A 22797-nucleotide genomic window follows, 5' to 3' on the forward strand; every position below is an offset into this window, starting at 1 on the left:
TCTATCTTGACAGCAATAATCCATTCACTATGCTGATCATAGTAACTTACCTGCTGCCCTGTTTTCTTATTCATTATTAAACCAACTCCTACATTTTCCCTGCTTGATTTCGTGTTGATAATTCTTTAGTCACTTGACCAGAAATCCTGCTCTTCCTGCCCATATACTACGTCTAGAGCAAGTACTAGTGTGATTTATATTTCATTGAGTATTTTTGTACATTAATGTTCATTACAACTTTTGAGGCACAGTTTGTGAACTATGAACAGGCCATATGATCACTAATCTCTGTAACTACCTAACAAAATGTCATCCAAAGAGTCGTGAAAATATGTTGTTCATCAAACATATCTTAAACAAAAACAGAACATTTTATACACTTCAAATTTTGTTTAACTAGCTTCTTGATAGAATTCAGTGTTATCAGAAGATGTGATTCGTAAGTACCAGAGTAGATTTCGGAAGGGTCATTCTGTAGTGGATCACATCTTTGTGGTGCAACAACTCGTGTGGCAGCAAGGTGAAAATCTGCATATGCTTTTCATGGATTACAAGAAGGCACATATGGTTACTGCACTCATTGAGAGAGTCTCTTTTACTGTCTGATCAAGTTTGGAATGGCCAAGAAGCTTGTTATTATGAAAATAGTCTGCCTGAGTGATACAAAGAGCAAGGCAAAATTTGGGAGTCTACTCACGAAGAGCTTTGACGTAATTGTGGGGCTCAGACTAGGAGATAGTCTGAACTTAACACTGTGTAACATCATACTGGAAAAGACTGTTGGAGAAGCATTTTGATGGAATCCAGGTTTTAGGGAAGAACATTTTACACACCTAGTCTGTGCTGATGATGTAGTCCTATCCAGATCATAAGTGGAACTGACACAAATGCACGAGACCATCAGGAATCCAGCAAACAAGATTGGGCTCTTTGCAAATAAAACAAAGGTTCAGTACACTCTGCTTAGTCAGAGATAATGTTACAGGGAAACGAGTCGAGGCACTGTCTGTTGGAGGCTGATAATTCAAAATAGTCTGCAAGTTCAAATATTTGGGAGCAGTTTTCATGGAGGAAGAGTCGCATGGAAAAAGATATAAATATGAGGACCCAAGCTGGTAATTGCTGTTACTACAGCTTCAGTCAACTTCTCAAGTCTGCCCTGTCAAGACAGCTCAAACTCAAGTTATACTGTACAAACCTGCCTGTTGCATTGTATAAGTGCAAGACTGGAATGTGGGGATAAAAGATTATGATGGTCTCTTCATTTTTTTAAATGTAAAAAAGCTTTTCAGTCTGTTGAACACACAAGTTCAGTATAAATTACGCTATGACATACCTGTAAAAGAACACACTATTAAACAAAGAATAACATGTTTTGTACTTAAAAGAACATCATCAGATTTTATCAAGGAACTTATCTTAATGAAGTCTTGCTTTATCTCCACTCCATTGCTCTTTCATTGGCTCAAATTCAAACGGCTGGTAGTCCGCTAACCCTCCATTATGTCACCCCTCCACCCTGGTCAGGTCAATGACATGCTGCACTTCCCCTTCAAGTGCTTTATCCCTAGTGCTTTTAGTATTGTTGTTGTTGTTATTATTATTATTATTATTATTATTATTATTATTATTATTATTATTATTATTATTATTATTATTAAGAGTTTTTGTAACAAATTATTTTTAGTAATAAATGATATACCGAGCTCAATAGCTGCAGTCGCTAAAGTGCGGCCAGTATCCAGTATTCGGGAGATAGTAGGTTCGAACCCCACTGTGACCAGCCCTGAAAATGGTTTTCCGTGGTTTCCCATTTTCATACCAGGCAAATGCTGGGGCTGTACCTTAATTAAGGCCACGGCCGCTTCCTTCCCACTCCTAGCCCTTCCTTGTCCCATCGTTGCCATAAGACCTATGTGTGTCGGTGCGACGTAAAGCAGCTAGCAAAAAAAAAAAATTAAATGATAATTTAAAAGATCGTCCTGAGTGGTGATACTGCGGATACTGCGGATAAGAGTATCCTAACCCACATTCCAGACCTTTTAGTCAGAGATTACCTCCTGTGGGATTTATTAAGCCCTAATGCAAAAAAATGTAAATGTTGTCCAGATTAAGTAAGGCAAATAGGGGGAAATTTTTAAAATGTATGGTCATTAAAGTTAAAACAATTAACATCTGTGATCTTGCTTGCTGTTAAAAGAAGCACTGCTAAGAAGATCTTATCCTCCACAAAGTTATGTCTCTTCAGTTCTCAAATCTGGAGGATTTCCAGGGTTTGTGAAGAATAAATGAGGAGTAATACTAACAAAAACCGGAAGAGAGATTGAACAGATGGAAAGAATGTTTCAGTAAATTGCTGAATGTGAGAAACCAGACATGATTACAGTTGGCCACTAGAAGTGTTTTAGAATGTGTATAACCATACCAAACCCCATGGCACTTAACGCCCTTGAAAGGTCTCTGACCTGCCCCAGCGACCGCTGCTCAGCCTGAAGGCCTGCAGATTACGAGGGGCCATGTGGTCAGCACGACGCATCCTCTTGGCTGTTTTTCTGGGCTTTCGACACTGGGGCCGCCATCTCACCATCAGATAGCTCCTCAATTTTAATCACATAGGCTGAGTGGACCTCGAACCAGCCTTCAGGTTGAGAGAAAAATCACTGACCTGGCCGGGAATCGAACCCGGGGCCTCCGGGCGAGAGGCAGGCACGCTACCCCTACACCACGGGGCCGGCCCTTTAGAATGTGTATAACATCATATTATATGTATTTCCAATTGGATTTAAGGTAATGTTAAATAGCTGATAATGATGCAACTGTCGGGTCGAAACTAGTCCCATGTAATACAATATTTTGTAAAATAAATTGGTATTGATTAGGTGGAAGGACGATTTTGCTCTACATTATAGCTCACAAAGTATGGCAGTCACAGAGTGATAATTATAGCAAGCTATTAAGAGAGTTTAACAGTGGACCATAGAACATGGCCTTTGGGGTTTTCAGCTGCAAAGACCTCTGTTGTTCACTTCTGCCAGAACCACACTCTTCACCCCCATCCTGAGCTGTATTTATGTATTTCGGAGGGTGTGCTCTTCCTGTAATTAACACATACCGATTTTGTGGCCTCCTTTTCGATAGTTAATAATTGTCGGAGCCTCACGTGCATCAATTAAAAGTCAGAAGTGCTAAGAAACTGAACTTTAAATCACTATACCAATGATTTATTGTGATGAATGTGAAATTTAAGATTTTTAAATTCACGTTAAACATAAGGTATTGAATAAGGAGGATGTTGTTCAACAATAAATCATTATTATAGTGATTTAAAGAATATTAGTTTAGCTGTCAATACGGAAACATGAAATTTATATTTTGTGGAAGACACTGAATATTTTGAAGTTTCTTAGTGGCACTTTGTGGAAGGTAGGGGTGGGGGGCAAACTGCATGGTGTTCCTGTGGTTTTATAGGGCACATATTTATCCAGTTTAGACTACAGCAGTGCAGCATATGGATCAGCTAGGCAAAGCATCCTTGTGAAACTGAATAGCATCCACCACAGCAGAGCTAGGTTGGCAACAAGAGCTTTCTGTACAAGCCCCATTGCTAGTCTGCTTGCTGAATCTGGTACAACTGAGGTACCAACAAACACTATTGTCTTATGCCGTAAATTTGCAACAGATGCTACTTCACCCAAGCCACCCTTCCGTATTCCACAATGGAAACTTTCTGCTGTACGCTGCTTATCCCCGAGCAACGTAGGTGGTTGGTATACGCTTCGATAGCAGTAACAGATTGATGAACCTTCAGTTCTTTGAGGTAAGTTAAGGTACCTCCATGGTTAATGCGACGACCTGAAATCATCTTAGATCTGCATACCGGCCCAAAAGTGAACACAGACCTCTCCATTCATTGGAGGCTCTTCCTGTCTGTTGTTAGCTGGGATCCACATTCAGTAGTTATTTACACGGATGGTTCTGATGGCAGAAGCAAAAGTAGGTTGTGCGTTTGTTGTTCATAATAAGAGGTCTCTTTTTTCCTCTGCTGGAAACCTGTAGTGTGTTCACAGCAGAGCTTTATGCTATCGTTGGAGCTCTGTGGTATGCACTGTCCAATGAACGTCAGCACTTTCTGCTGTGTACTGACTCCTTGAGCTCGTTACAATCTATTGAAGCATGTTTCCCGCAGCTCCTTCTGGTGCAGCATATCCAAGACCTGCTGGCCGGGTGTTAAAGTGCTAGCACCAGAATCACGTTTTTGTGGCTCCCAAGCCACACAGGTGTAGCAGGAAACAAGTTAGCTGATAGGGCTGCCAAGGAGTCAGTCACATTGCACCCATTTCCTTACAAGTTCCAGCTAGTGATATTTGTTCTCAGCTGAAGACATTTAGTGATGTCCCATTGGAAGATAGAGTGGCAGGCCACTCTTCCATCAAATAAGCTGAGAACAATCAAAGGAACTATGGAAGGACTTCACTTTGGATTTCTCAGAGACAAGCAGTGGTATTATGTTGTCTTTGGATCGGCCACGGTATTGCAACACACTCCCACTTACTGAAGGGAGAAGATCCCCCGGTGTGTACTTGTTGAGGTCATCTTGCCATGGTATACATCATTATGGAGTGTATGGACCTGGCCGGTATGCACTTTAATCTAAAACTTCTGAGTACCATCTCCCTCATTCTGCAAGATGACAAGCAGTCAGAAGATCTTGTCATCTGTTTTTAAAAATTTTATTTTATTAAATTCTTTTTTATTCTATTAGTTTTTTAGTCTGCCTCTGTGTATTTTAATGTGGTTTTAAAACTTTTAATTTGAATGGAATATATTATTTTATTTCAAAGGCAATGCCTTATACCATTTTAGTACCTGTTAATGTATATTTAAATAATTTTATAACAAAATTAGGCATCTAAGAATCAAAGAATTGTTTAACCACCTAATTGATACCTTTATTTGCCTTTGACCCGCTGTGGGTGGGGGACGCAGATGAAGAATACACCCACGGTATCCCCTGCCTGTCATAAGAGGCGACTACAAGGGGCGACCATGGGATGATCGTATTAGAACCATGAGACTACTTGTAATCAGTACCACCATGCGGGGAACACCCTGGGTCACTTTTACTTGCGCGTAGTACCACTATATTAGGTTCAAAATAGGTTTGTGATTAGTAGAGCCCAGTTTTCCATGCGTTATCATATAGCAGAACATGCACATAAATAGGAAAATATGCACTATCAAAATTCAGTTCCTTTTGGAATATTGTAAAACAACTATCGTAATTCCCCCAAATTTTCCCAAGTTCACCCGTTTATCTGTCAGCACATTCTTACACACAGTCTTTCTACGTCACAATAAGTGACAGGTGCATGCTTAAATGAGACATTTGGGACAAAGTGAGGTCAAATTGTACATCTTTTGCATTTTCACCACAATACTTCTTATACAAGATTGACAAATTCAAAGTCAGGATTTGAACGGATCACTTTGTTCGACCTATCTCTAGCTGCCGCAGCTACTTCTCTGTGCAATGATTGCAGATACTTTTGAATGTCCTCAATGATTGGTAACGATTGTCTGCTGTGATAACAAAGACGTGTGACGAGTGGGAGATCCTGGTAGGAAATTCCAGAATAACAATGGAAGAGGGTCCAGTGCAAAACCAATGTTTAGGAGCTGCTGTCTCAGTTACGCAGCGTCACGAAAGTGTGATACGAGTTTTGTTTTGTTCGTCTAACATAGACGAACAAATGATCCTTCAATGAGTAATGCACAGTTTAAGCAATGTATAACTGGAACACCTTATTCCTAAGAATTATAGAGATCGATGTGGGGACTTCCAGCCTACGTCAATGTTTACTCGGGGAACAGATAAGAAAGTGCTTGTTTAATTGGTTTATAAAACCTCTCTCGTATGTACTAACTTTGGTTGTAATATAGGATGCCAGGAATACATTATCTGCATCTCTCAGTAACAGACATACTGTATAACGTGGAAAAAGGGTCCCTAATTCTGCACACCACCATTCATAAAAGGCACTATCATGCAAGTTAACATTATATATGCGCTAAAGTCAGAAGAAAAGTCATATTATGCAATATTAAACGTTCAAATATTCACTATTAAATCCAAAATCTTCAAAATATGCATTATGCTGGAATTTTCTCGTAAAAAGGCCAAAACATGCAGGGTAAAAGAACGGTCATTTGGAATCGTTAAGCCAAAAAATGAATATCTGCAAAGTTTGAGAAGTGTAACCAGCTTATTTAAAAACATGCATTTGCATGGAAATCCGGGCTCTAGTGATTGGTAGCAACAGAGTGCACTGTCGGCTTTTACAGTACCTGTGATTAGTACCACTATACGAGTGACACCGTGGATCTGGCTTGACTATGATTAGTACCCACTATATGAGGAGCACTGGGTTCGAATCCCCATCAGGAAGTCGTAAGATTTAAGAAACGAGATTTCCACTTCCGGAGGTGCATATGGCCCTGAGGTTCACTCAGCCTACACCAAAAATAAGTACCAGGTTAATTCCTGGGGGCAAAGGTGGCCGGGCGTAAAGCTAACCATTCTACCCCATCACGTGCCAAGACTAACAATGGTCCAAGCCTTTACCTTGCACTCCTCCAAGGGCCTTCATGGCCTATACGGAGGTGACTTTGCTTTTTATATGAGGAGCACCACGGGATAGTACGAGTCCTTGTGGTTAGTGCACTTATGTGATGAACATCATAGGTCTGTGTTACATGTGCGAATTTCATTACCTGTGAGTAATATCATAATGTGTGGAATACCGCGAGTCTACGCTACTTTTGATTAGTACTGCAACATGACAAATACCATGGTTCTACTTTCCTAGTGATAAGTACCATTATGAGGGGTTGATGACTTGGATTTTGGACCCCTTTAGACTACAAGCATCATCGATTCAGTATTGTGCTTTAAAAGCAGTCCCTTGGTCAGTCATACTATTGTTTTACGTCAGATTCTGTGAATGTGAGGCATTGCAGGTCGGATCCACTGATTGTTTTAAATTCATATGCATCCAATCATTCTTTATCCTCGCATTTTGAATTCTGGTCAGTGGAGGATTTTGGATGTTTAATTTGTCATTACATTTCATACCATTAGGGGCCAATGACCTAGATGTTAGGTGCCTTTAAACAACAAGTATCATCATGATCATTTTTGCGTTTGGCAATTTTATAAAATCATTCGTAGAACATGTTTTGTCTGCTTTGAAGACATCATCAGCTACCTTCACTTGTGCTCAGGTACAAAAAGATGAAAGTAAACACAATATATTGTTCTCATAACAGTCTTGATCTCTTCTCATGAAAAGCTTATAATTTTTTCAAATGGGGGAAGGACGATGCTGGTGGGGTAGGAGGTTTGGAGGGGAGAGGAATTCTTAAAATGTGTAATTAAAAACTTATCCTTCGCTAAAATACTTTTAAAACATTTGTTTAACTTCCCGTTTAAAATATAAAATGTATTTTTGAGTCTCAGTCGTGCTTCTGCTTGAAAGCGTGTTTGAAACAACATGGTTAACTTGCTACAATCGTATTACTTTAGTTGGATTCCTTGTAGTCAAACTACAAATGCTCATGCAATTCAATGTTAGGATGTGCTTTGAAGTTAATTTGACATGTGTCCATGAACTCTGCAATTGGATAGTTTGTAACACAGTGCGCAACCGATAGAGAAATAGGAAAGAATTAAAAATGTTTTCTTTGAAAGTGTTGGCATTTAGAATTAGGAAAAAGAAAGGGGTATTGAGGGTATTGTGGATGGTCCTAACTTATCCCTGCCTGTGGATTAACGTCCTTACTTCCTGCTGTCTTGGGTGTGGGTCATTGCCTGTGTACTCCGTCCTTGATCTCTTAGAGTAGCGTTGTGTTGTAGCCTGCTTGTTAGCATGGTTCAGCAGGGAGAGGGGGGACGAGTGTGTGTTGACCTTGTCGCCTGTTGTTGTTTCTCGGGAGGTGCTAACTTTGAATCAGAAACATCGTACCTGTTTGTGTTATTTATGAAGCTTGTTGGCTTCCTTTTCAATAATTCCATATATTTTAGTACATGTTATTAATGGGTTTCTTTGCTCATTAGTATCGTTTAAATTCTGATTCTTATTCGATAACTTATCAAGAAGGATTTAAAAGTTTTCTAAATTATACATAAGTCTTCCCTTATTTATCCCATTCATAATTTTAAGGTCTTGTTTAATGTTGATGAATTTATGTCTTGTTTCCTTCATGTGAGCCCCCTTTGCAGAGAACCTTTTATGTTTATCAGCATTGACGTGCTCCTGATAGCTTATTGAAAAATTCCATCCAGACTGTCCGTCATAGGAAACCCTGCATTGGGATTGTTAGACAAAGCTATAAGCTTTCCATTAGAAGAGATCAAGACTGTAATGAGAACAATACATTGTGTATACTTACACCCTTTTTGTACCTAAGCATAAGTGAATGTAGCTGATGATGTCTGCAATGCAGACAAAATATGTACTATGAATAATTTTATAAAATTGCCAAAGTCAAATAAAGGTATTGATTAGATGGTTAAACATTTCTTTCATTCTTAGATTGTCATATTGATGCGGACATGAAGTGGATAGTCTGTAATACGAATGCTAACCGGACAGGAAATAATGCAAACACCTATCTAAAACTAAAGGTGAAATTAGTAAAAGTAAGCAAAGATAGTGTTTCTCAAAGAATGCCTCAAAAATGACCTGGTACCAAAATTTCTAAAAGGGACTCAAAGAAATAAGGCACAATTGGAATTTCATTCTGCAACTCAAAAAAAAGGTTAATCAGATTTGGATAGAAAGAGATTAAATTTACGTACAAGGAGAAACATTTCCTTAACTGTGAATTATTATTTAGCAACCTCTCAGCCTCAACAGCCTTATTATCCTTAGAATGGAACTCTTTTCTAAAACACGGTAGGGAAAATGTAAATAATTGAATGGAAAAGAAACCAATAACTCTTAACAAGAAATTAGAGAACCTAACAGGTAATGATCCGATAAAAGAAAGTAAGCCACAGTTTAAAGTAAAGAATGATACCCACCCTCGGAAAAAAATTGTTGGGTATAGTCTTTACAGAACAGGAATTACAAGTATTAGGAAAAGACCCAAATTTTAATTGGCATAGCACTAATAAAGGCAAAGATTTAATCCTAACTTTAGCTGAAACTGAAGCAGATGCCCAAACTGATTTGAGTCGCAAAGTAAACAAAAAAATCAACGGATCAAAGACGACCCATGATAACACTAAGGTAAATAAAGAACTCCCAACAGAAAATCAAACAAGGTAATGTAATTGTGACAAAAGAAGATAAAGGAGAAACAGTAGTTTTATTAAAAAACTGGTTACGTTGAAAAGACCAAAGCATTTTTCAATAATATTATTATTAATAATAATAATAATAATAATAATAATAATAATAATAATAATTGTTCCAGGGATTTCGTGGAACACAGAGGTATAAGAAGGAGCTGGGGTGAATGGGTGGACGGGGAAATTATCAGAACATAAGTTAAAGCACTAAATTTTGAAATTTTATTTCTTTCCTTTTTTTATTTTAAAATTTGATAGATAATGTGAAAAAAATAACATTATTACCCTATCAGCTCAAGTGATAAGTTCAATAATCAGATACAATAGAGAAAATTATCGACGCAAAGTAGTTTACAAGGGATGAGCATTGTAGCTCTGAAGATACATTATTTTACAAGACCATATTTGCTCCACTCACATTCTAGGAGACTTAGTTCCGAAAGGTTACTGTAGTCAAGCCTCTAAGAGGCACAAGCTTCTTACAAGATTATGTCTTACAACTTTCAAAAACAGTGTTTGCAGTCACTTCTGCTCAACTGTCTGTTACATACTCTTTAAGCAACAGGTAACGACAAGGTCGACATGCCCTCATCCCCCCTCTTCAAACTAAACTGTGCTAACAAGCCGGCTACAACACACTGCTGCTATACCAGATCCAGGACGGAGTACATAGGCACAGACCCACACCCAAGATAACAGGAAGTAAGGACGGTAATCCACAAGCAGGGGTAAGTTAGGACCATCCACAATACCCCCCTTTCTTCCTAAAGAGATAATTCTAAATGCACTTTCAAAGAAAACTTTTTTGTTTTGAGTCTCTACTGTAAACATTTGAAAATAATCTGAGCTAAACTCTTGTAGCAGTGAATTTTTAAAGAGATCGTTGCATTTTCTTAGTGCTCACATCTGAATCACCTCAGTCTGTTGGGTAAAGCGGCACTCAAATGTTCCCCGTCACTGAGAGGTTAATTTAGGCCACGACTGTTTCCTTCCCACTCGCCTTTTCCTATCCCACCGAGCTCGATAGCTGCAGTCACTTAAGTGCGGCCGGTGTCCAGTATTTGGGAGATAGTGGGTTTGAACCCCACTGTTTGCAGCCCTGAAGATGGTTTTCCATGGTTTCCCATATTCACACCAGGCAAATGCTGGGGCTGTACCTTAATTAAGGCCTCGGCCACTTCCTTCCCACTCCTAGCCCCTTTCTGTCCCATCGTCGCCATAAGACCTATGCATGTCGGTGCGACGTAAAGCAGCTCGCAACTCTTCCTGTCCCATCATCACCATAAGACCTATCTGTGTCTGTGCAACGTAAAGCAAATTGTAAAAAAAAAAAAAAAAAAAAAAAAAAATCTTTCCCCTCTTCCATTTCATTTCATTAAGACCAAGGATGGCTATGTCCTTCTCTTTCATGAACTCTTATCAGCTCTTCAGTCTTGTCTGTCATGGTTAAGATGGTGACTGTCCCAATTCATATATATTGTGATACTGGTTGCCCACTTTTCACAGCTCCCCAAGTACCTGAAAAACTGTGCGTCACCTGCAGGAGCACCCTAGCATTTTCTGAGGCTTCACCCTATCTGTACTCATTTTAGACTTTTATTACAGTGAGTTCGCCACTCTCAAAGGCATTTTAGGCCGGTATTCATAGTCGCAATAAGTAATACTTATGTTCAAGTCAAACTTAAATCTCGACTTTATTCCAGATTCCGGCATAAATAAGTCCTGCTTAATAGCGATGTACGTCATAAAGTTTAACTTCATGAAGCTGGACTTATTGGAATTCATAGTCATTTATGTGCTCCTTATGTGATGAAATAAGTTGAACTTTGTCAAGTCAATTAGACCCTTGACTTATTTCGCATCTTAACCTATAAAATTTATGAAGATTTTGAGGAAGTGTTGTAAGAAATCCATGCTCAAAGCGATACTTGCAAAATGTTATGGACCAGTTTGAATTCTACAGTAAAGTGGAATTCAAAAGAAGGCTCCTGTGATGGCGTTTCATATTTGCCCATACCTCCTGCAATTGTTTGGCATCTCGCTATAATAAATTATAACCAAATTATTGCTAGGTATAATAATACGTACATAATCTTTGCTTCTGAAATAGTATTTTTACCATTATAAGAACATAACTTACATTTTCTACAGTATGTATTGAGGAATTGAATTCTTCAGTAATACTTAACCAAGCATCTTCCTTTTGCCAGAAGATACCGTGTCCATCTTCTTATTCTCTACTAGTAAATGTACCCATGCTTCGCTACGGTATTCTACATTGTATACGGATTTCTACATGAATTACTGTAGGCCTACACGTGGTGAATGAGATTTTATTAAATAGCATGTGTCTTAGCGTTATTGAAGAAATGCCATGGGGAGGACCCCATACGTTCTTTCCCGTGTAAGGTGCGAGTTGTGATGATAACAGCAGCCTCACTTGCCTACTGCCATTCACAATCGAGTTGGCAAGTTTCATTATAATGGCAGGCCCCCTTGCCTACGGCTGGTCACAATCAATTTGAGGAGTTTTCGTTACAATGGCAGGCCCCCTTTGCTACTTCCAGACACATTACAGTTGAGGAGCTACCATTATAACGGCAGGCACCTTCCTTACTGCCAATCAAAATTGAGTTATGCTGTTATCATTCTAATGGCAGGCTCCTCTTCCTAATGCCAGTCAGCTTACTGCCAGTCACACTTGAGTTGGTGAGTTTCGATTGTAATACCAGGCCACTTTGACTAATGCCAATCACATTTTAATGGGTAAATTTGTTTATAATGGCGGGCACCCTTGTCTACTGCCAGACACAAGCGGGTAGAGGAGATGTGAACAAAATTGCAGGCTCCCTTGCCTTCTGCTAGTCAAACCGAGAAGGGAATCATTCATTAAAATGCCAGTTACACAGGGGTTGGAGAAGGACCCCATTCCTACTGCCAGTCGAAGTAGAAATGGGAGGAATTGATTACAACAGGAGATGCCCTCCTGCTGACAGTCACTATCAATTTGTAAAGTATTAACAATAATAATGATAGACACACCCTTTCTACACTGCTGTTTGTAGAAAGTGAAACACCAAGACCGAGAGCTGTGACCACAATGCAATTTATTCCACATATTAGGGACATAACAAGACATAAATGATTACAATTACAGAACTCTACATGCACGGTGACCGTGGAAATTCAGTACGGCGCAGCACCATCACGCACTGCAATCAGAGCCGCTAGACGTCGTGGTATGGAATCAAAGAGCTCCTGAATATGCTGCTGGGGGATACTCGCCATACGGTTTGTAGGCACGTCCATAAATCAGCAACAGTGGCTGCAGGAGGACCTCAACGAACAAGGTGCGGACGGACCATATCCCAGACATGTTCAATGGGTGACATATCCGGCGAACGGGCAGGCCAGGGAAGCAGTGATATCCGTCGTTCTTTGAAGAATGCTTGCACATTCCTCGCCACATGCGGCTGGGCATTGTCCTGCTAGAATATGGCGTCTGGAACGGCCTGCAGGAGGGGCAGTGCCTCGGGCTGTAAAACCTTCCTGATGTAGCGGTAGGTGTTCAGATTGCCCTCAAGACGTAGGAGGGGAGATCGCATGTTATAGGCAATTTACAAAAACAATATAAATATAAGTCACCACCTTATCAATACAAAATTTATTCACATTCAGCTAGTAAATATGGTCAAGACCGGTTTCGACCCGTAGGGGGTCATCTTCAGTTGACATGCATAAAAGATATATTTTACAAAAACATCACATATAATGATTAAAACTTAAACTAAGTCCAACTGATCATAAATGTTGGTATGTATGTCTTGGTACATTTGAGCTATTGTATGTGTCAATCCTAAGTTTCCCAGCATACAGTGTCAAGGTAAGTAGTTAACTAATATACATCATCCATGAAATTACATGCTATTTGTTTTGTTGAGCATAGGCATTTGATAATCTTGTTAAAAAGTTCAACCCTATTCCAAGACATAAAATAAGAATAATAGGCTTTATAAACTGATACTTTAGTATTTAAGATATATGTCAACAAGGTATTACATACTAATATTTTAATCACAAGTGTCCAAACCAATAATTCTACATTTTCATATGACTGATCAATAATCAATTAATGTAATTTAAGAACCAACTTTTAATGTATATTACTGAACTTACTACTATTAATTTACACAAATGTATGTATATCTCATTCCACATTGTACAACCCAAATTAGATAGTGATAACATGTAAAATAGCATGTAATTTCATGGATGATGCGTATTAGTTAACTACTTACCTTGACACTGTATGCTGGGAAACTTAGGATTGACACATACAATAGCTCAAATGTACCAAGACATACATACTGACATTTATGATCAGTTGGACTTAGTTTAAGTTTTAATCATTATATGTGATGTTTTTGTAAAATATATCTTTTATGCATGTCAACTGAAGATGACCCCCTACGGGTCGAAACCGGTCTTGACCATATTTACTAACTGAATGTGAATAAATTTTGTATTGATAAGGTGGTGACTTATATTTATATTGTTTTTGTAAAGTAATATCTATCAATACGGAAATGAAACTTATAAACAACAGTGTTATGGGCAATTGCGCCCCAAACCATCACACTTGGCGTTTGTCCGTTATGCCGCTCAAAGATACAGTCTGCCCGATGATGTTCACCACGGCGGCGTCTTAACGCGTATGCAGCCATCAGTGTAGGACAAGTTGAAGCGGGACTCATCCGATAACACTATATTTTGCCACTCAGCACGCCAGTGTCGGTGTTCACATGCCCATTGCAGTCTACGGCGTTCGTGGTTGCTGGTCAGTGGAAGCCGGCGCAATGGCATGCGTGCCACCAGCCCGGCCCTCAGAAGACGGCATAGAACCATTGATGCAGACAACCCCACACCCGTTGCAGTGCTCCATCGTCGAGCCAAAACTGTGGACGAAGCTCTTCTGTCCGTTACGGCTAAGCGGACAAGATGGCGGTTATCTCGTGCTGTGGTCACATTGTGTCGTCCAGATACCTGTCGGCGCTGTGTACGGCCCCCCCTTCTCTCCACTGGTTCCACATACGCCTCACTGTTGGAGCAGCGTGCCCTGTACGAGCCGCAATGTCACGGAACGACAGACCCATCTCCCGGAGCCCTATCATTCTGCCCCATTCGAAGGCACTCACATGCTGATATTCCCTCCTGTGATGTCGGCGAGGCATAGTGGCACTTAGGTACACATTTCCACTTCGTATGATGGCTCCGCACTGACTGAGCATAGCGTAACACTGCCCTGGCCGGTCACACACAGATGGGCACTGCTGGGCCTACGTGCACACCATCTCTCTGCAATTTAAAACACTTATTATGGTTCCACTGTTCTACACGTCCTCTGATTTTGGCATGTTTCAGACCATTGTTTCTGAGTGTTTCACTTTCTAAAAACAGCAGTGTAGACCACTCCAAACCGACTTGCTTTTATATATAGATGACAGATAAGCATGAGCACGTTTGTAAGTGCAGACCTTCATTTCTATATTTACTGCTCCTAAACGGTTCATCATATTGACAAACAGTTTGTGCCATCAGACGCCCCTGTGATCGCTCTACATGTTTGGTCCTGAAATATTTTCTCGTATCTCCCACATTTATGGGTTTGAGTTAGAAAATTTGAGTGGAGTGGGATTCGAGTACATTTTTAACACTTTATATTATTTTTCGCATACTTATGTGGAAGCTAGAATCATGATTCGATGACTCTATCTTCCCTATAAGTGTGTCAAACTATGAAATATACATGTAAAAGTCACACAATTTACATAAAATCGAGGAATACAGCCAAATCTAACATATAAGGGAGAGAGATACAACAACAAGTGATAGGACCAAAGTTGTAGATCACTCCAATTTGAACAAAGGAAAGGAAGGTCTGTACCATCATTAAAATTGCTCGCTTACAGGCTTACAGGCTTACAGGCTAAAAGCTATAATTTCGCCAAATTTCAATTTTCTAGCTCATCTGGCAGATTGTGCCACCATCTTGATTTGGGGGAAAGGGAGATAAAAATAGGAATTTCCTGAATTTTTTTAAGCCCACGAAACCTGTAGGTTATCGCTTTGGGTGAATATTTACGATTGAGTTCTTATGCTGAGCCCAAAATTTGAATCCCCCCTGAGGGAATTTTGAGAATTTTTGATTTTTCTAGGGATTCTGAGGTCATCAGCTTCTCTGGTCCAAGTTGTAAATTTCTGAGATGCCCGGAACTGCCTCATTAATTCACGTCTATTTTTATTTTTATACCTTTATATATATTTACTGATCGACTTGCTTGGTATATATATAATTTGAGAATGCTTCAATAAAATATCCTTGAAACTTCCTTTTCAACGGAAGTAAAATGCTTGCGACTGCTTTTTGTGTCCATTTAAGGAAAAAGTAACTACAATTTAAGCCGCAGAGGAACAGTTAAGAAGACAAATAAATAAACAAATAAACTGGGAATAAGGAGCGAGCGAATATCTAGTTGGCCGTGTCTGAAGGATGACTCAAATATTCAACTGTTGTGATGATGGCTGTACTTTTTCTCATTCTACAAAGTTCGACTTAATTGTGCAGAGCGTCTGCATTATAAGTAACACTTTATCAGGTCTAGCTGAACAAAGTAGAACTTGACCAACGACTATGAATACGAGAAACGTTTAAGTCCACTTCACGAATAAGTAGAGCTTTGTTAAGTCATTCTTATTAGAGAAATAAATCGCCGACTATGAATACCGGCCTTAGAGCTGCTGCCAGCAGGTGATTAGGCTGTTCCTAACATAGAGTACAGACACCTTATTCAGTCGCTCCTAAATTAGGGAAACCGGGCAAGTTGGCTTTGCGGTTAGGGTCGCGAAGCTGTGAGCTTGCATCCGGGAGATATTGGGTTTTCTGCAGCCCTGAAGATGGTTTCCCATTTTCACACCAGGCAAATGCTGGGGCTGTACCTTAATTAAGGCCACGGCTGCTTCCTTCCCATTCCTAGTCCTTTCCTATCCCATCGTTGCTATAAGACCTCTCTGTGTCGGTGCGACGTAAAGCAAATAGCAAAAATAAATAAAAAATTAACTAGGGACAGACACAGCATGATGGGTTCCAGTGTCATTTCTTATACTGAGGGGACCATCACCCCCACGTAAGAGAACTGATTCATCCAAGACCTTTGGTCCTATTAATGGGGTCGAGTTGTTTCTTGTCACCTGACACTCGGCGCAGAGTTGCTGGCTGTACGGTCTACTTCATTAATTTAGTGGACAGGACGGCCAGACAGGACACAAAATACAACCTGTGTACTACTATACTACTATCAGTGTTTCTCTCTAAGTCTAGATCCTTTTGTCTTTGCATTTACTGCAAATTCTAATATTCTGCTCTTAGACTGCAAGAACAGCTCATGCACCTGTTTGTCCTTTTCTGTATTTGTTCTGTGGACAGAAAGTTTATTGGATAGACCTCACTCTTGCTATTTGATTTTCACTGGTGGGTTTCTCACATTGCAGGAAAGCACAAATAAGGCTGAGAAGTTTCTCTAAGAATTATTAACTTATGCCAGACATCCCAGGATACCACTTCTATTCACATGAGAAATAAATGAAGTGTTGAGGCAGAAGATAACAAAAATTACTGCTTTGGTGTCCAGAATGCCAGGATAACCTCTTAAGAGGCCTTTTCCCCTTCATCTGTAGCATTTTGTGTTTCACCTTTTGCCTGTGGGTTGCAGTCTGCCAACTTTATTTTCCAATTCTGGTATTTCTTAAATGCAAGCTTAGTGAATCACTTAGGATCATTCTTTCCATAAATTATTTTCCTAGAAACCAGTTCTTCATTGTCAAACTGTCTTTCAAACTTATGCTACCTCACTTTCATTTGTCACAACCTCAGGTCACTATAGTCTGTATTTTTGTATGGTATTCATCTTTTATTATTTTTGAAATCTTGTTTCACTAAGATCAAGGATGGCTATGTCCTTCTCTTTAATGAACTCTTATCGGTCTTGTCTGTCACTGTTAAGATGTGAAGATGGTTCAGTATCTCAGAAAAGTTATCTAAACAGTGTATCTTCATATACTCCCAGGGGTATACGAAATTCCCTGTAGGCCTACTTGCGGTAAGGTATACATCGGCCAGACGTGCCGGTCCATTGGTACCCGTATCAAGGAACATGAACGTAATATTCGTCTCAACCAGCCAGACAAATTGGAAATAGCTGAGCACGTTCTATCATCGGGTCGTGATGTTATGTTCCAAGATGCTCGAGCTCTTACCCATACTAGACACTACAGGTCCAGGATTATACGGGAAGCTGTGAAAATACGTAAAAATCCTAACAATATCAACTCTGTGTTTTCCAAATTCGTACGTTCCTCATCGCCAAACATTTCATTCCAGGCTTGTGTCAATGTCATGTGTTATGTACACATATTATGTGACCCCCTTAGAGTGATTCTGATGGTTCGGTCAGCTTCCGCTTCGAGCGCTAGCACTGTGCCATGTCCGGGGAGCCATCTGGTGACGAATGAACGTACCATTTCCACTTCTATTATAACATCTAAATTTCAAAAGCCATTGTTTAAGAAACCTTTCTCGTGGACAGTCAAGATTTTCTTCTGATGATGCAGAGCACAGTTCTCTGCAAAACGTAAAGAAATTCACGTTATTTTCTTGACAATGCATAAGCCCAATAGCCTCTACAGTATCATGTCTATAAGCATGGGCCGTGGAAACATCAGTGGCAGCATTTATAGTGAATTACCTTCAAAATCGCAAGTATATGCTAATTTTGCATTATTTGCATTTTCAGTCAAAATTCTCATTAACATTGTTTGCTATCGCAGAATGCTAAATATTCCAGTCCGTAGTAATAAATATCAGAATATGTCCAGAAAAATGGGGACGTCAGTCAGAATGAAAAAATGAAACTCTAATTTCTGTAGTACCACCCAAAAATTCCTGAATGACCCTTTAATTTTATGGAGCTTGGATAGAATTTGAAATAATTTGTAATTGTTTTTCTTAGTTGCCAAATACTTTTCTATTTAACTTTTATGAGTTTACAATAGACATGGCTTATAAACTAATTTCCAGTGGTTTAAATCAAGTACACTCAACTCTCGATTTAACGTAATCGGATCAACCGCATTGTGGCTTAACTGTGATATCAAAAACACTAAAAATGCACGAGTTACAGTAATACAGAATTATAAAGGGTCGGGATAATATTGCCGAGTCTTAATAGTAGCAGGGGTGGTGCAACCTGAAGTTATTTGTAGTTGGTGTTCAGTGCAGTTCAGTTCGCAAACAGAGGCAACCAAACGGAAACATGTCGTTTTGACGATTCAACAGAAGTTGGAAATTGTACAAAATATAGAAGGAGGGTCTACTGTTAAACAGGTGTGTGTCCAATTTAATGTTGGTGATTCTACCGTGCAGGATATTTTACGCAACAAAGACAAACTTCTATCATTTGCTTGTTCATCCGATGCAGACAGTGGTATGGCAAACCGAATAACTATGAAAAAGTCTACGTTTGAGGAGCTAGACCAGTGCATGTTGGAGTGGTTTTCACAGCAGCAAGCTCAAAGGACTCCAGTATCAGGACCAATCTTGTATGGCTAAAGCAAAGTTTTTCTTCGAAGCTCTTGGAATGGAGGGTGATTTTGATGTTGTCATCCGGGTGGTTTACATGCTTTAAACAGAAACATGGCATCCGTGATGTCAGTGTAAAAGGCGAGTTATTGAGTGGAAATACAGAAGCTGATCAACAGTGCAATTCAGATTTTGAAAAAAAACTTCTGGATGAGGGTTTGGTCCCAGAACAAATTTACAATGCGGATGAGTCTGGTCTGTATTGGAAATGCCTGCTAACCCATTCTCTTGCTTTCAAACAGGAGCATTGTGCACCAGGCTGTAAAACATCTAAAGAAAGGATGACGATTGAGAACGCAACAGGCACTCATAAATTACCTTTACTCATCATTGGAAAAGCAAAAGAACCTCGCTCTTTCAAAGCTACAGAGGCCAAAATTTGCTTGTTGTGTACAAGAACCAAAGCTTGCTTGGATGAACAGTGAGATTTTTAAACTGTGGTTTGACAATAACTTAGTCCCCGAAGTTCGTAAATATTTAAAGTCAAATGGACTCTCGGAATAGGCTGTTCTTCTGATAGATAATGCGTCCTCACACGGAAATCAACCCATTTCAAAATCAGCATATGGCAACATTTATGCAAAAATTTTGCCTCCCAATGTCACTGCAATAATCCAGCCTATGAACCAGGGTGTAATATCTACACTTAAAAGAAATGATCAGTAATCTCTTCTTCAAAAGTGGATTGAAGAGGGCATTGATCTCAAAACTTTTTGGAAGGAATTTACAATTCTCGTCGCTATTTGTGAGATTCATTCAGCTTGGGATAAAAACGAAACCATTGACAGTTTCTTGGAAGAAGATCATCCCAGATATTTCTGAAGACGATGGATTTCTTGGATTTTATGAAGTCGATACAGTTAGTACAGTGACTGAAGCCATAAAAACTATCCCAGGTGGAGAGGAAGTTGAAAAAGACTATATTCATCAGTGGTTTGATTGTGACCAAAACGACCCAGTCTACAAAGAGCTGACAAATTGTTGACGAAGTAAATGGCAGGGAGGGACCCCCAAGCACAACAAACGGTTATGCATGGTGACAAATGTCATTGCTGAAGAACATCGAGGGCCAGGATGATGCTCTCATCACCGAAAATCTTGTTTTGAGAAACTTGAGAAGCAAAATAAAGAAAAAGTGTTTCTCGACCCAAAAGCACAAAACTATGACTGATTATGTCAGAAACAGTAAAGTTAGTTATTCTGAATATTTTTCTTTGCCTTATTAGTTTCAACGAAAAGTGCTGTTTATTTTTCTACTTATTAATTGTGCTGCTACTTTTACCGCATCGTATTGGGTAAGTTAATAACGAGCAATACAGTAGTATCATTTAATATTATTTTACTTTTCTTTCAGTTTGCCTGTTCTGTTTTTAATTTTTTGTAGGTTAACTTATATAACTTGTACTTATACGCGAAGCCTTAACACTACATTATCCCAGTTAATCGAGAGTTGAGTGTATGGGAATTTCTTTATTCTTGTTGCTAAGGCTAATAAGCACACAAATTACTTAAAGCATTAAATCATTTCACTCTGTTTAGAAATTTGTAATGTTTTATATATATATATATTGGACTTAATCTTATTAAGCAGTGTTGGAACTGTTTTGAGCTGTCTTTGTGATAGCGAGATATATCATCAATTACTTATGACTAAAGTGGACACAGTAGAAGACCTGGCCAATACATAGGGAATTTTTGAAATCACACTCCTGTAGTTTGGATTTTGTCTGGGTTCTTGGGTGAAAGTTCAAAATAGTAGTCTTTGGTTCAGAAGGCTCCACATTCGATTCCTGGTTAATTACTTTAGCTCAAGGGCTAGGTGTTAGCAATCATATTAATACAAATCTTCATCTAGATACAACACATCACTCGACCAGCCTCTACAGAAACACGCAACATTTCCTCCACGTAAGGTTGGCGTTAGGAAGGACTGGGCTCAGACCACATTCAAGCTGGCTCTAGATAATTAGGAAAATGGCCAGGAAAGAAAACTCCTCTAGTTTAAATTTCATTTGAAACAGGTGGTCCTGTGGTTAATGATCTGCCAGGCTGCGTGGCTCAGATGTTTGAGGCGCTAGCCTTCTGTCCCAACTAGACAGATTCGATCCTGGTTCAGTCCCGTGGTATTTGAAGGTGCTCAAATATGTCATCGCTGTGTCTATAGATTTACTGGGACATAAAAGTCTCCTGTGGGACTAAATTCTGGCACCTCAGCGTCTCTGAAAACCGTAAAGTAGTTAGTGGGACGTAAGAACAAATAACATTAATTATTGTGGCTTATGGTCAGAATATTGACAGTCATACAAAACTGTTGTAAACTGGAAACATGCTTGCTTTTGACCTATCTGTTACTGTAAACAAACTAACGTTTTGTGTATTCTTGTGTTACAGTTCTATGTACATACCAAGATGCAGGCTATTATGTGTGCAGATGATGTTAGTGCTCTTGATCCAGCAATAATACCAGTATGTATACCATCAGCAAAATAATTATTATGTAATAAGGTTTATGATATCACTCTTTATGTTTTCTTCTGAATAGGTTATTCCAGTGGCGTGCAGTGAACATATTCGTTACCCCAACTGCAAAATTTTAAGGAAAAAAATAAAAATAAAAGCAATGCAGCCCCTCCACTCTCTTTAAAACCAACATTACTATTTTATAAACTCACTCGATGTGGAAATAGAACAAGCAAAAAGACCAGACAATAAATAAATAAATAAACAAATAAATAAATAAATAAATAATACAATTTGGGTTTTAAAGAACTTCTAAAATTGTAACTCACTTCAATAAGAATATTTCCAACCACATACTCGCACATATTTCAAAATTGGTATTCACGGCAGTGACGACACCATAACTTAAGAGATTTTAAACAATGTACATACAGTTTCACCCGCTGACGCTTTGTAATACAGTAGTACAGTCATTGTTTTCACAGAAATATACAGCGATTAACTTTTTGTTTTTCACTTTAAAAGGCCTAACCAAACTTAGTGAGCAAAATTTAGCAAATATTTTACCGTCACCGAAGTATTACAGTTTCACTCGCTTACTGAGCGTAGGTGTCCGGCTCCATGGCTAAATGGTTAGTGTGCTGGCCTTTGGTCACAGGAGTCCGAGGTTCGATTTCTGGCAGGGTCGGGAATTTTAACCATCGTTGGTTAATTTCTCTGGCACGGGGACTGGGTGTATGTGTTGTCTTTATCATCATTTCATCCCCATCATAACGTGCAGGTCGCCTACGGGTGTCAAATCAAAAGACCTGCACCTGGCGAACCGAACATGTCCTCGGACACTCCTGGCACTAAAAGCCATACGCTATTTCATTTCACAGAGCATAGGTACAGAGAAAATATTCGTTACGAGTATGCCACAGAACTTGCGAAAACTTTCCCTATAATCCAAAAGGAAGACTACAAAAATTCACAATGTACCACCATTACAGGCAAACCCACTCGAACACAGCAACCAAATTAAAATTCTTGTACTTCACGCTTGGCTCTGTGTTCATGCTGGGCAACTAAATATTTTTTCGCTTGCATCGAAAAACAAACTCTACACGTGCCATCAATGAATCGCTCTCAAAAACTTCATATGTACCGAAATCCAAAAACTAAAATAAATACTTTTATTACGATTGATTTCATAAAATGGATATTTTTATTAGCAAGACTATTTACAAGTGACTGTACTGTTTTCTTCTTGTATCCTCTGGCGTGTGGCGCTGAACACTTCGAGTGTTAA

General features: G+C 39.2%; 1 protein-coding gene across 2 annotated transcripts in view; it reads left to right on the forward strand.

Annotated features, from left to right (window-relative positions):
* Window positions 1-22797, forward strand: part of Atac3 (Ada2a-containing complex component 3) — a 245471-nt gene that overhangs the window by 44422 nt on the left and 178252 nt on the right. For both annotated transcript variants that reach the window (XM_067137218.2, XM_067137219.2), the window contains exon 2: window positions 21438-21512. In XM_067137218.2, coding sequence (XP_066993319.1) covers window positions 21456-21512 — 57 coding nt within the window. In that variant the 5' untranslated portion in view covers window positions 21438-21455. The remainder of the gene's footprint in view (window positions 1-21437; window positions 21513-22797) is intronic.

The sequence above is a fragment of the Anabrus simplex genome, chromosome 1 (genome assembly GCF_040414725.1).
Source record: "Anabrus simplex isolate iqAnaSimp1 chromosome 1, ASM4041472v1, whole genome shotgun sequence".
NCBI lineage: Eukaryota > Metazoa > Arthropoda > Insecta > Orthoptera > Tettigoniidae > Anabrus > Anabrus simplex.